The sequence below is a fragment of the Abramis brama genome (genome assembly GCF_963993115.1).
Source record: "Abramis brama genome assembly, chromosome: 15".
In the NCBI taxonomy this organism is placed as follows: Eukaryota; Metazoa; Chordata; class Actinopteri; order Cypriniformes; family Leuciscidae; genus Abramis; species Abramis brama.
In genome coordinates this window covers 1,571,456-1,587,141 of record NC_139977.1, presented here as the reverse complement: position 1 = coordinate 1,587,141, position 15,686 = coordinate 1,571,456, and the positions used below count along the sequence as shown (strand labels likewise).

At 40.1% G+C, this 15,686-nt stretch overlaps 2 protein-coding genes across 5 annotated transcripts in view; both read right to left on the bottom strand.

The window, feature by feature from the left end:
• Nucleotides 1–2,766: 2,766 nt before the first annotated feature.
• Nucleotides 2,767–8,179, bottom strand: LOC311097883 (uncharacterized protein). Of its 2 annotated transcripts, none has more exons than XM_084137852.1 (3): nucleotides 8,118–8,179; nucleotides 6,301–6,430; nucleotides 2,767–3,585 (listed from the first exon to the last, which is right to left on the bottom strand). In XM_084137852.1, exons 2-3 carry the CDS (start codon nucleotides 6,371–6,373, stop codon nucleotides 2,936–2,938), a joined length of 723 nt encoding a protein of 240 aa, XP_083993978.1. In that variant the 5' UTR covers nucleotides 6,374–6,430; nucleotides 8,118–8,179; the 3' UTR covers nucleotides 2,767–2,935. The 2 variants fall into 2 exon arrangements, with proteins under 2 accessions (XP_083993978.1, XP_083993977.1); XM_084137851.1 differs by having other exon boundaries at nucleotides 6,301–6,513; nucleotides 8,118–8,174.
• A 541-nt stretch (nucleotides 8,180–8,720) lies between these two features.
• Nucleotides 8,721–15,686, bottom strand: part of fnip1 (folliculin interacting protein 1) — a 41,861-nt gene continuing 34,895 nt past the window's right edge. For all 3 annotated transcript variants that reach the window (XM_084137000.1, XM_084137001.1, XM_084137002.1), the window contains 5 exons: nucleotides 14,820–15,641; nucleotides 14,013–14,178; nucleotides 13,177–13,371; nucleotides 12,250–12,365; nucleotides 8,721–10,481 (listed from right to left, as the gene is read on the bottom strand). In XM_084137000.1, the coding sequence (XP_083993126.1) occupies nucleotides 10,403–10,481; nucleotides 12,250–12,365; nucleotides 13,177–13,371; nucleotides 14,013–14,178; nucleotides 14,820–15,641 (1,378 nt within the window). In that variant the 3' untranslated portion in view covers nucleotides 8,721–10,402. The remainder of the gene's footprint in view (nucleotides 10,482–12,249; nucleotides 12,366–13,176; nucleotides 13,372–14,012; nucleotides 14,179–14,819; nucleotides 15,642–15,686) is intronic.

The window sequence follows — 15,686 nt, the reverse complement described above, 5'->3', positions numbered from 1 at the left end:
CAGAATTACTAAGAAGTCTAGTTTCAAATAAAATTCTTTTGAAGTGTTGGTGCTTAATGTAACACTATCTAGTGTAAATGATAAATCATGTTTGAGATTTGTGCTGGCTACTGTATACAGGCCACGAGGGCACCATATAGACTTTATCAAAGAATTTGCTGACTTTCTATCTGGTTGCAGATAAAGTCCTAATTTTTGGTGATTTTAATATACATGAAGATAACGAAAAAGATGCATTGGGATTGGCATTTAAAGACATTCTGAACTCTATTGGAGTTAGACAACACGTGTCAGGACCTACTCATTGTCGTAATCATACTCTATATCTAATATGTGACCCTGGATCACAAAACCAGTCTTATGTCGCACGGGTATATTTGTGGCAATAGCCAACAAAACATTGTATGGGTCAAAATTATAGATTTTTTTTTATGCCAAAAATCATTAGGATATTAAGTAAAGATCATGTTCCATGAAGATATTTTGTAAATTTCCCACCTTAAATATATAAAACATTTATTTTTGTGAATGGATGCAGCACTATCGCCAATAGACATGGACAACTTTAAAGGAGTTTTTTTTTTTTTTACCCTCAGATTCCAGATTTTCAAATAGCTGTATCTCGGCCAAATATTGTCCTATCCTAACAAACCATACATCAATGGAACAATTATGTATCCAGCTTTCAGATGACGTATAAATCTCAATTTAAAAAAAATTACCCATAAGACTGGTTTTGTGGTCCAGGGTCACACGGAATCAGTGTTGATGCCATTGAAATTCTGCAGCAGAGCGATGACATCTCAGATCATTATCTAGTCTTGTGTAAACTTCATTTAGCCAAGGCTGCAAAGCCGACTCCGTGTTACAAATATGTTAGACCTATCACTTCTGCCACTAAAGATTGCTTTATTAATAATCTTCCTGATCAGTTTCATCATCTCAGCATCCCAGATAGCTTAGAAGAACTCGATATTGCGACAGAAACTTTTAACTCTCTCTTTTTCAGCACTTTAGACACAGTTGCTCCGTTGCGCTTAAAGATTAAAGGAAATAATCCAACGCTGTGGTACAACGAGAACACTCGGCCCTTAAGAGAGCAGCCAGAAAAATGGAGCGCAACTGGAAGAAAACAAAACTAGAGGTATTTCCCATTTCATGGAAAGAGAGCTCGATTGCATACAGAGAGGCCTTAAAAGCTGCTAGATCTGCTTATTGAAAGAGATGCTTCCAGAGGTCATAGATCCTCTTCTTAATAGCATTAATTCATCTTTGTCTCTAGGATACGTGCCAAAAACTTTTAAGCTGGCTATGATTAAACCGCTTGTTAAAAACTTGATCCTACAGAATTAGTCAATTACAGGCCGATCTCGAATCGACCCTTTCTGTCAAAGATACTAGAAAAGGCAGTATCTTCACAACTGTTACTTTTTAGAAAGAAATAATATCTGGAGGATTTCCAGTCCGCATTATGGCCGTACCATAGTACTGAGACTGCTCTCATTAGAGTTACAAATGATTTGCTCTTATCATCCGATCATGGTTGTATCTCGCTATTAGTGTTACTCGATCTTAGTGCTGCATTTGACAGTATCGACCACAACATTCTTTTAAATAGACTCGAAAATTATGTTGGCATTAATGGAATTGCACTAGCATGGTTTAAATCTGACCGTTATCAGTTTGTAGCAATAAATGAAGAGATGTCTCATCGATCACAAGTTCAGTATGGCGTACTAGGCTCAGTACTAGGACCGCTGCTGTTCACTCTGTACATGCTACCCTTGGGAGATATCATTAGGAAACATGGCATTAGTTTTCACTGTTATGCTGATTATACTCAGCTCTATATTTCTTCAAAACCTAACGAAACTTACCAATTCACAAAATTAACGGAATGCATAGCTGATATAAAAAACTGGATGACTAGTAATTTCCTACTACTTAATTCTGAAAAAACAGAGATTCTAATTATTGGACAAAAAACTTCCTCACGTAATAACCTAGAATACTGTCTAACACTTGATGGCTCTGTCAAGTCTTCGTCGTTGGTTAGGAACCTGGGTGTGCTCTTTGATACCAATCTTTCATTTGAAAGTCACGTGTCATATGCTCTCAGTGACAAAAATGCGGGACAATTAGTTCATGCGTTCATGACCTCAAGGCTAGATTATTGTAATGCTCTACTGGGTGGTTGCCCTGCACGCTTAATAAACAAACTACAGCTGGTCCAAAACACAGCAGCTCGAGTTCTTACCAGAACCAGGAAGTATGACCATATTAGCCCAGTTCTGTCAACATTAAACCATACCAGTGTTGACTGAGACCATGTCTACTAGAACAATCCCCTGTGAAGACCTCGTTGACACGACAGCCATCGGCACAGATGAGCAAAGACCAGAAGAACCAGGCCGGTCCTCTGACCCATGACCAGCTTCATCTTCATACCAGCGTGATGAATCGGACTTCTGATCTGTAATGCTGCCTGAATCATAATCAAACACTGTGTCTGTTTGTTGGCCAGAGAACTGAGTGACTGAGCCTGGTTAGTGGTTATTCTCAAGGTTTTTTTCTCCATTCTGTCACTGATGGAGTTTGGGTTCTTAGCCACTGTCGCCTCTGGCTTGCTTAGCTGGGTACACTTAATATTCAGCAATATATCTGCTTTATAGCTGAACTCATTTAATAATTTACGTACTTTACACATTTATTGAACCAAAATGAGTCAACACTGAACTGATAAATAAAGGTGACTTGACCCTGAACTTAGCACTTTGTGCTACATTTATTCTTTTAGGGAGTAATAAACTCTTCGTTCTCTGCTAAAGGAAAACAAGAACATTTTTAACATAACTTTCCAAGACAACAACAAGATTTTCCAGGACATTTTACATTCTCCAGGACTGAAACATTAGCCATCAATTTTCCAGGTTTTTCAGGACACGTGGGAAGCCTGCAAGGGTTTTTCTGTGTGAAACTGTGTCCATACTGAGTACATATGCTGGCATATCTGTTGGCAGGTCAGTGCGCTCTCTCCACTGTCCAGCTCTATGTGGGCATTAGCAATTTCTTCATGTGAGAAGTTCTTGCAACACAGTTTGCAGGTGAAAGCAGTCTCTGTGTGACGACTGATGTGGGTATAAAGGTTTTTTTTATGCCTGAAACTCTGTCCACACTGAGGGCATGTGTAAGGTTTCTCTCCGGTGTGAACTCTCATGTGGACTGTCAGGTTTTGTTTTTGAGTGAAACGTTTCCCACACTGTGGGCAGGTGAAGGGCTTCTCTCCGGTGTGAACTCTCGTGTGGTCATTAAGGCTTCCTTTATGAGTAAAGCGTTTCCCACACTGAGGGCATGTGAAAGGCTTCTCTCCGGTGTGAACTCTCATGTGGCTTTTAAGGCTTCCTTTCTCAGTGTAACTCTTCCCACACTGATCGCAGCTGAAGTGACTTTTAGAGTTGGTCTTCTGAGCTCTTTTTTGTGAGGAAGTCTTTTCAGTTTCTCTGGGTTTTTCTCCATTGATGAAATCACACTGTTTCTTCTCATAGTGAACTAGTACTTCACTCTCTTCTTTCAGCACCATCAGGTCTAAAGCGAAAGACAAATACAGGTTAACACCAGTTTGACGTCACAAAGCATCAAAACCAACAACATGCTTGCTAGATCCTATATGCACTGAGATAGTGAAAAAGTTGTTCAGATCTATAATCTTAGAATTTCTTCTCAATATTGTTAACTATTTGCTTTCTTTAGGACACATATTTGCATTTGTGGAGAAGTATAAATAAAGACAAGTCTCATCAAGCACAAGTATAGCGTGCCATGGGTCATTCCTATGTTCCCAGGGTCTAACGATTTATAAAATGTAAGATTTATAAAATGACAAACACGTGAAAAAGGGTCCTATGTTCCCCATATTAATTTTTTTACAGTGTGGGAACCGAAAAAAAATAAGTTCCCAAGTTCTGTATTTGCTTAACATGATTAGGGTTATGGGTAGGGTTACACGTTTATAAAATTGACTGGGAAAATGAGTCATGAACTTTTAAAGTCCCCCTGTGGTGTAAATCCAGATTTTAATGTTGATTTTAACAGATTTTCATATGTTTTTAATATGCTTTAAGACAAACCATGTGTAAATTCATAAGTCAACACCATGTAATACACCCGCTTATACCATGGTCACTTACGAAAGAAAGAAATATTTAATCTATCTAATAATACTTTAATGTGTTTTAGAGTAAAAATCGTGAGGGTTTTTATTTATTAAGTCGAGCGCACTATTTAATATCTCCCGTATACAGGCGTTGCCAAGCAACGTGGCCACAGCGACCCGACCGCAGCAGTTGATCAGTGAGTTTGAGCCAGCGCAATCATTTAGAACTGTCATCAGGCAATCCTAGCGCTGAACAAAAAAACCTAATCAGAGATCAAGAGTACTGGGATGGTGGGGTTGATGGATAAGTGTTGTATTGAATTTACAATTGTGTGGTTTGAGTGATTGTCAGTGTTGTATGTATGCTAAATGTAGTGGTAAACATGGATACTGTCATGTAAGAAAAATTTCAGACTTCGGTCTGACAATAAAGTATAAAGTAAAGTAAAGTAAAGTCATCAGGCAAATTGACGGGACGCCTTCCCTAGGTGTACATTATCACTTTTTAATGGACACCCTGCAGCCAATCAGAATCGAGTATTCACCCAGACCATGGTATAATGCTGAGTATTTCCTCCTTAAAACTGCAGTGAACCAAAGACAGTCTCAAAAACACGCTTTGAAATCGCTGGTGTTTCTGACGTCACAAACGACCTTGTAACCAATCAGATCAACGTGTGATCGTCAACCAGTGGATCTCTGAGCTGAGTGAGTGAGTGGAGGCGGGGCTCATTTGCATATTCATAGAACCACGCATACTAAATGAGGCAAAGGTGTCGATTTACATTCAAGATATTTTAAGCCATGAAGATTTTCAAGGTAAAATCATTTAAATATGTCATTTTGGCGATCAAAGATGAGTTTTACGTAGGAGTGTAAATATCGTGTCACAATATATTACAATACAAAAATGCAACAATATGTATTGTGGATAGTGACAAAGTACTGAGTTTTAGTGTCAGTACTACTACATTAAACTGCTATAATGTTGAATATAATGTATAATAATGCAATGGGGGAATATTTGTGGTCCTGATAATGCCAAATGTCTGATGTTACCAGTAAAAAAAAAATTGTTAACCTTTTATCATATGTCTTGGAGTATCGCAATAATATCGTATCATGAGTTCAGTATCGTGACATGAATCGAATCGTGACATGAGGGAATCGTTACACCCCTAGTTTTAAGGGATAAAATTATTGATTACAGGGGGACTTTAAAAAGTTTTCTTAATGTGTGTTTAAAAAAAACAGACCATTGAACTGGGGAAAATAGGACCTTTTCAAGTGTTCATTATGTGCCTTATAAATGTGGGGAACATAGGATTGCTCCGGCGTTCCACAGGGCTCGGTATTAGGTCCCCTGCTTTTGTATTATGCAGATGATACTCAGTTTTATATTTCCACACAACCTAAAAAAAACTGTAATGTTTTATTGATATTAGAGCAGAATCCATGGATCAATGAAAAAAGCCTAAATTAATAATTTTGGAAACAATCATTAATGAATTTGATTATTAATAGGTTTGATATTGATAGGCTTGACAGACGCACGTGTTAATACTTCTGAGAGGTAACATAATTACACATATATTCTTACACTCTAGCATCATCAAGTGCCAAGTACAGAGTTGCTTTCATTAAAGGGTAATCTACACAGTGTAATCTATAATATCAAAGATAAATGAACTATTTAATATTTAATTCAAATATGTTTTTGACTGAAATATTTAATTCTGATGTGACAGGTTGAGGTTTGTTGGTGTGTAGTTCTAAGATTGTTTATCGTCATAAACTGATAATACTTAAAGGTAATCGGCTTAGAAGGCTGAAGGAACAAGAAACCTGGAGTATCCCTTTAATGTTCCACAAAATAATTGCTTTTTTAGGCTACATCTATATTGTTTTTTCCTAATTCCTGTATTATAATGTGTGACATGTCGTAATAATGAATGTCCAATGTAGAAGTAAACGTTTCTCAGATGCTCTATTTGTCTGGTCATGTGATCTCAACATGAGGCGACCCGCTCCATGTCAAATAAAGCTGCTTTAATCAGGACACTCGTACGACAAACTTCAAAAATATCATTCATTTCTGTAGAGCTGGATATATAAATAAGGATCAAATGACTGAGAATGAAACTAACCTGCTCGTTCCTCAGTCTCTTCTCGCTTCACTTCAATCCTCACGTCTTCACTCTCCTCTTTAATCAACGCCATCTTTATAACGGTGCGTCTCGGCTGCTTTCCCAGGAGCTCTTCTGTGTGTTTGACACTCTTGTCATGTTGAAGATGAAAATTATTAACAGAAACAAAAATAAATCCCAATCAGTTCCCTAGTTCAGTAGTCGGTGCACTGGCTAGGGAGTGAGAGTTATAGTTAATGGCCTTAAATGTAAATATACACAAATTATACAGAAAGTTCACGAGTAGGTTTTTATGATTTATGTTTGGCATTCAATTATTTGTTCATCACATGTAATAATTTAAACTTTCATGAAAAGTTTTGCAGTTGGTTTGTAAAAGTTGTCTTTACACATTAAAGGTAGGGTAGGCAATTTCGGAGAGGCTAGCATTAGCAAGCTAGCTTTGAAAACATGAATGTCCAATACAGTGGCAAAACATCGCTCAGTGCCGCAGCGCTAATACACTGAGAATCACAAATTTTTGTTGTTTCAAACAGAGATCATGATTCTGTAAAATAGCTTGTATTTAACTAGAGGTTTTGACAAAATGTTAATTGCTGCAGTCTATTTAAAATGTTTAATTAATCTTAATGAATAAATAAATAAATAAAAAAACAGTTTGATTGAATGATTCAATGACTCACTCATAAATACTTCACTTGTTTCATTACTAGATGGATCAGCATTTTTAAACTAATCTCTTGAGTGAATGATTCAATGACAAATACACTTTTTAACAGTCACTTGTCTCCACCTACTGGTGTAACAATGTAATTGACACAATCTTTATTTGAAGTGCCAAGTTACTTTCAAAAGATGATTTACTCTATTTTAATTGTGTGATAATAGGAATATCTGCAACACAGAAATAACGAAACTGTGTGGTTGAAAATATCGGCTGTGATTTTGTCAAATGTTTAATAGACACAGGCGAATCGCTGTCATTTAGGAAAGAGATCACGTGGGTGTATGAATCGAGATCGCCAACTTTTAACGATTTATACATGGTTATAATAAAAAATAACATTAAATATATAGTATAGTTAATGAATACAAAACAGAATTGTATTTGTTTTTTCTTTTTTTTTTTGTGTAATGTTTATTTAACCAGGAATTTGTGACAACATTATGTGTAACTGGGGCATGAATTTACATTTGATTTATAAATAAACAAACAAACTGAGATGAGGTGTGATGGAGATATGGAAATACACGTACGCTGACGGACAGGAGGACATCGGGACCAAATGCAATGACTGGACGAACATTTTCTGGTCCTGAGACTTCCACAGAAGATATATGTACATGTTTTAACATTTAGACCACTTCTAATATTGATTGATATCAGGATGTAAAAAGAGTTTCACCCAGAATAGCAGAAAGCGTTTATGAAACTGTTCTCGTTGCATTTACACTGTTCTGACCAGCAGGAGTCGTCCGCGTGCGCTGATCCGAGAGAATCGAATCACTGAATCATTTGAACGAATTGGTTCAATTGATTTGGAGTTTAAAAAGGCACATTTTCTCTCATAACTTATTTCCAGTATCCCGAATTCGTGTTTACGATAAACTGATTCACGTTATAGAGAAAGAAATGCGAAATGAGACGCACCTTTTTCTGTTACTCATGTATGGATGAGATTTACTCACAAAAAACGTTCATTCATGTTAAATAAAACATTACAACGTTTGATTTTTTTTTAAACTATTTTACATAGCTTGTAAAACGATTGAACAGTTTGCATTGATTTAAAGACTTTAAATGCAAAACCACGAACCTTTCCTCAGAAACACAGACGCAGGAGTGCGGCGCTGCTTTATGACGTCACGCCGCCAAACCAAAATAAAAGTCCCGTTCTCTTTCTCTCTCTCTCACATACACACACACACACACACACACAGCTGTGTCTACTAACTACTAGTGCGAGTCTGTCTGTTTTTATTCTGTCTAAAAGGCAATGCTGTAATGTTTGGGTGCAGAAACCAGTTATACCAGATATTACAGTATTAAAATGCAAATAGTGACAAATGTGGTTTACAAGATACAAATACATGTTAAAAAGTCTTATTATAAAAGGTATAATAAATGTTATTTCATGATGTTCAGGTTTGTGTGTTACCCTGAGGTTTGTCACATGACTGGGCGGCAAATGGCAAATATTATATACATCTCAGATATAAAGTAGTAGCCAGTGTCCCGCGTTTACTTATCTTATCTAATTTGATGTAACCTAGATATTTCTCCCATTGTTGTTCTTTGTTATAAATGTCTCAAAACCCAGCCTTAAACAGGACTATAACTCTGATATGTTCACTGGGATCTCGTCTCCCAGACGCCGCTATGGACAGATTAATAACGCTGTAAGAATCAACATCATACATTTGTAATGTTGGCATATTTATTGCACAATATTCCCATAAAAACTGGGAAACAAAGATAAGGTCAAAAGGAGAGTCATTATGTACAAATACATCAATAAAATCTAAGCAGTATATACAGCTAACATTTACCAATGCATGCCAGTAAATAAATTAAAATGTTTGTTGTTGTTGTTGTATAAAGAAATAATTAGATATAAATACATATTCTGGAGAAGACAAGTGGATATAGATGTTTTTTTGTTTTTTTTTACAAAATGAAATAAATTGCAAGTTCCCCACAGAAGCACATGTTTACCCCTCTGCACTAATAACCTGCGGTCTTCATCATGTCACGCTGATTAAGACTTAGATGGATGGTTTGACCCAAACACAAAGTAAGCAAACCAATCATAAACATCTATGCAAGTCATGAACGGGTTGAAATGAATGCTCATATTAACTCTTTCCCCGCCAGCGTGTTTTAGACAAGTTGCCGTCAGCATCAGCATATTTGATCATTTTCAGAAGTGTTCATGGCCCCCAGAATATGTTGTTGTATGAATATGTGAACATGCAATATATCAAAAGAAAGAACTGTTTCATTCTAGCTTCATGCATTATTTTTTTAATCAACAATTTCATTAAAAAAATGCTATTTTCTCAGCGTTTTGTTCAAAATGTTGCTTTTTCCCCCAAAACTAAAACATGCTTGTATCGCTGGTTTCTGCTTCTCCTTCACACCAGGAGGTTCTCTTTCAGAGGGTGTGTGATAGCGCCCCCTACCGTATCGCAGTGGAAACACAGAAAGACGGAAATTCTGTCAATGGCAGGGAAAGAGTTAATAACGCATATGCACATTTCATCCATTTCTCATCAGTAAACAAACTGGCTGCACGCTAGCAATCGCCATTACACGAAGATTCAGCATTTCAATCCTGAAAATACATGATTGTTGAATGTCCCTGGATCAGCGTTATAAAAACAGTCCAGCACAAATGCGATGTAGTGAGTGAGTGTTGATCTCTGTCTCCCGCTGTATTTACACAAACGTCACACAGCACGGCACGTTTAAAAGACTGTTCACATAAAGAAATACATCTCCTGATACTCCTCCTCCACGGGACAGGTAAACACCGTTACCGCTAAAGTGACTTTGCCGAAACACAAAACAACAGAATGTCGAATCCTCAGAGCTCATTGGTGGGAGGTCGTGCCGTGGGGTCATCTGTACTGGGGGACTGAGAACCAGACGGGAAAAGTGTTTCATTTAACATGTTAGAAAAGTGTGTGTGTGTGTGTGTGTGTGTGTGTGTGTGTGTGAGGTAGAGCTCTGGAAACAACAGGGTTATTCTCTTGTAAACACATTAAAAGGATATCAACATGATCACTCACTGCCACCATCGATTGAGAATATAACGCATTTAAAATCATAAAACTGATTTTAAGAGTCTTTGCTTCCTATGTTGATGTGAAGCAGGCGCCGGCCGCGAACGCGAGTGTGTGTGTTCACGGACGCGAGGGCTTCTTTGGCTTCTACATTCAGACGTTGTGTGAAGAATTAAAAAACTCCGTCCACACTGTGAAGAAGTGATCGTCCGGAGAGGGTTTCTGGGAGTCTGTGGGTCTGGTGAAGAGCATCTGTCCTGCAGTCTGCTCACCCTGACCCCGGTGACCCCGATGACCCCGGTGACCCCGATGACCTCTACAGGAGGATCTGGGCCACGTACGGCGAGTGTGTGCTAGCTATGGCCGCTAGCAGAGGCAGGTCGTTCGACTCGATCCTGTGGGAATAAAGGGAACATCATCAGATCGTTGGCTTCCGCCGGTTACACACGCTAGTGCTGGGCGATGATACACACGCTAGTTCTGGGCGATGATACACACGCTAGTGCTGGGCGATGATACACACGCTAGTGCTGGGCGATGATACACACGCTAGTGCTGGGCGATGATATACTGGATACACTTGTGATTAAAAAATTTTTAAAAAATAAAATGACTTGACTCATCACTTCACCACACCAGTTCATACCGAATACCAGTGTTGATTTTTGTCATGATATGAATTTTTAATATACCGCAATACCGGTGTGTGTAGCTTAAAGGAACACTCCACCGTTTTTTGAAATAGGGCTTATTCACCTTCTTTCCTACATTTAGATAGGTGGGCAAATGCATTTTTGTCTCAGTGCATGCATTGTTTTAGTTTGACAGGGTCGGCGCTAGCTTAGCTTAGCATAATGAATGGAATCCTTTGTTGCCAGCTAGCATGTCCTGAGTAAAAGTGATATAAAAAAATAAAAAAACCCCACCTAATTACTTCTTGTGACCTGCGTATTCACAACGAGTACAAATAGTGATGCAGATTAACACTAGGCGATATCCTATGCAGATATTGACTTGGGACTATATTAGGGGGAAGCACAGGCGAAGCACTGCTACTTGGGCGCAGAGATATCACACCCAAGTAGCAGTGCTTCGCCTGTGCTTCCCCCTAATATAGTCCCTAATATATAAGTCAATATCTGCCTAGGAAATCGCCTAGTGTTAATCTGCATCGCTATTTGTACTCGTTGTGAATACGCAGGCCACAAGAAGTAATTAGGTGGGTTTTTTTAATTTTTTTATATCACTTTTACTCAGGACATGCTAGCTGGCAACAAAGGATTCCATTCATTATGCTAAGCTAAGCTAGCGCCGACCCTGTCAAGCTAAAACAATGCATGCACTGAGACAAAAATGCATTTGCCCACCTATCTAAATGTAGGAAAGAAGGTGAATAAGCCCTATTTAAAAAAACGGTGGAGTGTTCCTTTAAAAGTGCAGTGTGTGAGTTTTAGCGGCATCTAGTGGAGAGGTTGTGAATTGCACCCAACAGAAGTTAGGGTGGCCGACAGGAAGTGATGTCGTCGTCTGAGACAGCGGAGAGTAGCCAGTTAAACACTGAGGTTTCTTTACAAAAATGAAGAAATGATGATACTGAGCGTGACGGTGAAGATGGAGAGGTTAAACTATAATTGATAGCTTACAGTGTTTCCCAGACATTGGTTCACAATATCAACACTGGCCGCCACTAACAGATTCTCCAGAAGGCTTTGACATCGCTGAATAAACACGAGCACTGACCGCTTCAGTCTAAACGCGGCGCGGGTGTTTCTATATGAATGTATGTGAAGGGAACTGACTGTCTTTAGAGAAGTTTCAATGTTATTTTTTTTTAATCCTTCTTTATCTTTCCTGATAAAGCAGCGTTTATGAGCGATATACTCCTACAGCGCCTCCTGCTGGACCTCTTTATAAACACTGCAAACCTGTATTATATTAATACTAGTGTGGATGTTTCTACAATATTCACTCATGACAGTAAAATAGGGCATTCTGAGTCAGTCTACTGCAGTATCTCCTCTCTCACTCAGTAGAACATGTGGTGAACACCCAATCATGCTTGGAAAAACCCCCGTCATATAATAATTGTGAGAAATCCCATGATATAAGTGTTTGTTGTTAGCGCCCAGCACTAAGACTGTCCCAGCGTGCCGTGAGTCTTACCCCAGGACCATGCCCAGCTCCTTCACGTGCACTCGGGTCTGCCCCTTCAGGTACTCCGCCAGCATCTTGCTCTTGAAGTACAGCTCCTGCAGACGGTCCTCCAGATGCATGACGCACTGAAAGCAGAGCGAGAGTCACACTCATGCCGACACACACAGAGGCCAATCCGGCTGTAGTTCAGTTCAGCCTTAACCTCGCCCAAACACACGCCTGGAGGCTGCTAGTGATCCTGAACCAGCTTTATTTGGCCTCCGCTATGTGTTGAAATTAGTGCTGTCAACATTAATTCTAGACATTCAACATTACAGTGTAATTGAAAGCTATAAATTTTTTGTAACATTTAGATTAAGTGAACTTAATATAATCCACAAATAAACCCATAATTAATGTCAAATGTACCTGTGTCCCTCCTGTCTAACAGGTATGACATATACAGATACTGAATAAAGTTATCAAACAGACCGCACTGCATAAAATACAAGTTAAATATAGATTAATCAGCTGCAAAAGTTCTTTAGTCAAAGGTAAGGCTGTGATTTCCTGAAAGGCATGCGCTGTGTGTTTCAGAGTGAAGCGCGGCACTGTGAGCGGCTCATGTTTTCAGCCGCTCGATTCACTGTAAATCATAAACTCCATCTACTCAGAGTCTGACGTGCATTTGGAGACGCAACATACGCTACTAACTCGACCAGATTTGTAAAGACAATGAACATGTCGCCAACAAAGGAGAAGCTTTGAGGACACTGAAAAGAAATAAGAGCTTGATGGTGTAACGCTTGAACATAATATTTAAGTAAAGTATGTTACTGTGGTATGAAGCCAGATATATATCACATAACACTAAAGCATCATGATTGGCTCATTACGGATTACACTGGATTCTCTGTCCTTGTGAAACGTGTTGAAGCGAGAGGGAGTGTAACTCACGAAGTTGGGAGACAGGTTGAGTCTGTAGAGCTGGTATGTGGACTGGAGCAGGCCGGACACGAGGCTGGACACCAGCACTTCTTGACCCAGTTTGTCGGAGGGTCGTCTCTGGCTGCTGGCCACCTGAACGCTCCACTTATCAGTGTCTGCGATGATGCACACGGCCTCCGCCAGCGGCTCGTCCAGCACTGGGTGCTGCACAACAAACACTCACTTACTTATTACAGTCACATTTCTGTGCATTTAAAGTCCCCCTGTGGTGAAAATCCAGCTTTTAATGTTGATTATGTGTCTATGTGGTGCTTTTAATATGCTTATAGACAAACCATGTGTAAGTTCATAAGTCGACACCATTGCTGAGTATTTTCTCCTTAAAACTGCAGTGAACCAAAGACAGTCTCAAAAACACGCTTTGAAATCGCTGGTGTTTCTGACGTCACAAACTACCTTGTAACCAATCAGATCAACGTGTGATCGTCAACCAGTGGATCTCTGAGCTGAGTGAGTGAGTGGAGGCGGGGCTCATTTGCATATTCATAGAACCGCGCATACTAAATGAGGCAAGGGTGTCGAGTTACATTCAAGATGTTTTAAGGCATGAAGAAATTTTTTACAGGAAAAAAACACTTAAATATGTCATTTTGGTGATCAAAGATGAGTTTTAAAGCATAAAATTATTGACTACAGGGGACTTTAAATATGGCGCTACCCTCATTAACGTCAATTAAGATCAATCAGATAAAAAAATGTGTTGTAGCAGCCCTTATTGCACGCAAGCAACACTGATTTGACGCTTAGCAAGTGCTAGTCATGTGATCCACTGGCGGCGTCTTTACCTGAACTGCGTGGGCCAGATCCGACACGAGGTTCTGCCTCAGCTTCTCGTCATTGGGCGCTCCGTGCAGAACAAAGTCTGGAACATATGTGGGACAGTATCCACCAAACAATGACCTCCCAAAGTTTGCAATGCTCGGTTTAGAGAAGTTCTCCACCAGCTTCTCCCTAGAAAACATCATCTCGTTCATTATTGACTTTGTTTTACATAGCCGCAACCGGCTAAAGAATTAGTTCACTTCATTTAGTTCATCATTTACTCATCTTCCACACGTCATCCAAGATGTTCATGTGTTTCTTTCTTCAGTGGAAAAGAAATGAAGGTTTCTGAGGAAAACACTCCAGGATGTTTCTCCATATAGTGTCTTCAATGGGGTCCAACGGGTCGAAGGTCCAGATGTGAGTTTCAGTGCAGCTTCAAAGTCTCGACACGATCCAGCCGAGGAATAAGAGTCTCATCTAGACTTATATAAACATTTATTTAGTTTATTACTCTACATTTATAGACCGGAACATATAAATGTTTATTTTGTTATAAATGTCGGCTGGTTTGTCTAGATCAGACTCTTATTCCTCGGCTGGATCGTGTCGAGACTTTGAAGCTGCACTGAAACTCACATCTGGACCTTCGACCCGTTGGACCCCATTGAAGACACTATATGGAGAAACATCCTGGAGTGTTTTCCTTAAAAACCTTCATTTCTTTTGAACACATGAACATCTTGGATGACGTGGGGAGAGTAAATTATCAGGAGATTTTAATTCTGAAGTGAACTACTCCTTTAAGAAGATCCTAACCAGAGTCTTACCCGGGTAACGGCACCTCGAGCTCATCTTGCCAGTCGTTCTGCTCGTCGCCGTAGAACGGCCCGTCGGACTCGTGCCGATGAAGCTCCTGTCCGGCGTCCTCGCTCTCGCTGTCGCCCAGCGCGCTGTCCGAGCTCTCGTTGCGCGGGATCTCCCAGTCGTTCAGCGGGAGAGCTTTCTTCTGGTCCCCCACTGGGCCTGGCGAAGGCACGCTCAGCGAGATCTCGATGCCCTTGTCCTGCTCAGCAGAACAGCAGGTGTTAATCCCTGTTTGTGCAGCTTTCGGATAGACATCGTCTATAGTCCTGGTCTCCACAGGGTTGTCCTCGCTGAAATACTCGTCGAACATATCTGTGCAGTCCCCTTGCACTCTGGGCCCCCACTGAGACATCTTTCTAGTGAGGGACGGTGCATTCATGCCATCGTTGGTCTTGATTTGGTCCAGTTTGAGCTTCGCCTCGGCGTTACACAGCCTCTGCTGGTTGTCTTTGAGAAGCTTCTTGTGTTTCTTGATCTCCTTCTCCACCTTTAGTTGCCGACTCTCCATGTCAGATTCAGGAGACATGGAGTCTCCGATGAGGAATGTGACTTTGGAAGAGGGTTCGTTCTCGTCGAGATGAAAGGTTGGGAGGGCCGAGCTCTTGTCTGGCGGCTTCTTCTCGAGCAGGGCGTTTGGGGAATGAAGGACCCTGGTTGGCTCGCCAGTTTTAACCTCAGGCACCTCCGCTGACACCTCGAGCGAGGTTCGTCTCTCGCACGGCGAGGTGGATCCGATCTTCACCACGGTTTCCAGGCGAGTCTCCAGCCGCGGACTCTCCGCCTCCCTGCAAGGCAAGGCAAGTTTACTTTAGTGCTGTCAATCAATTAAA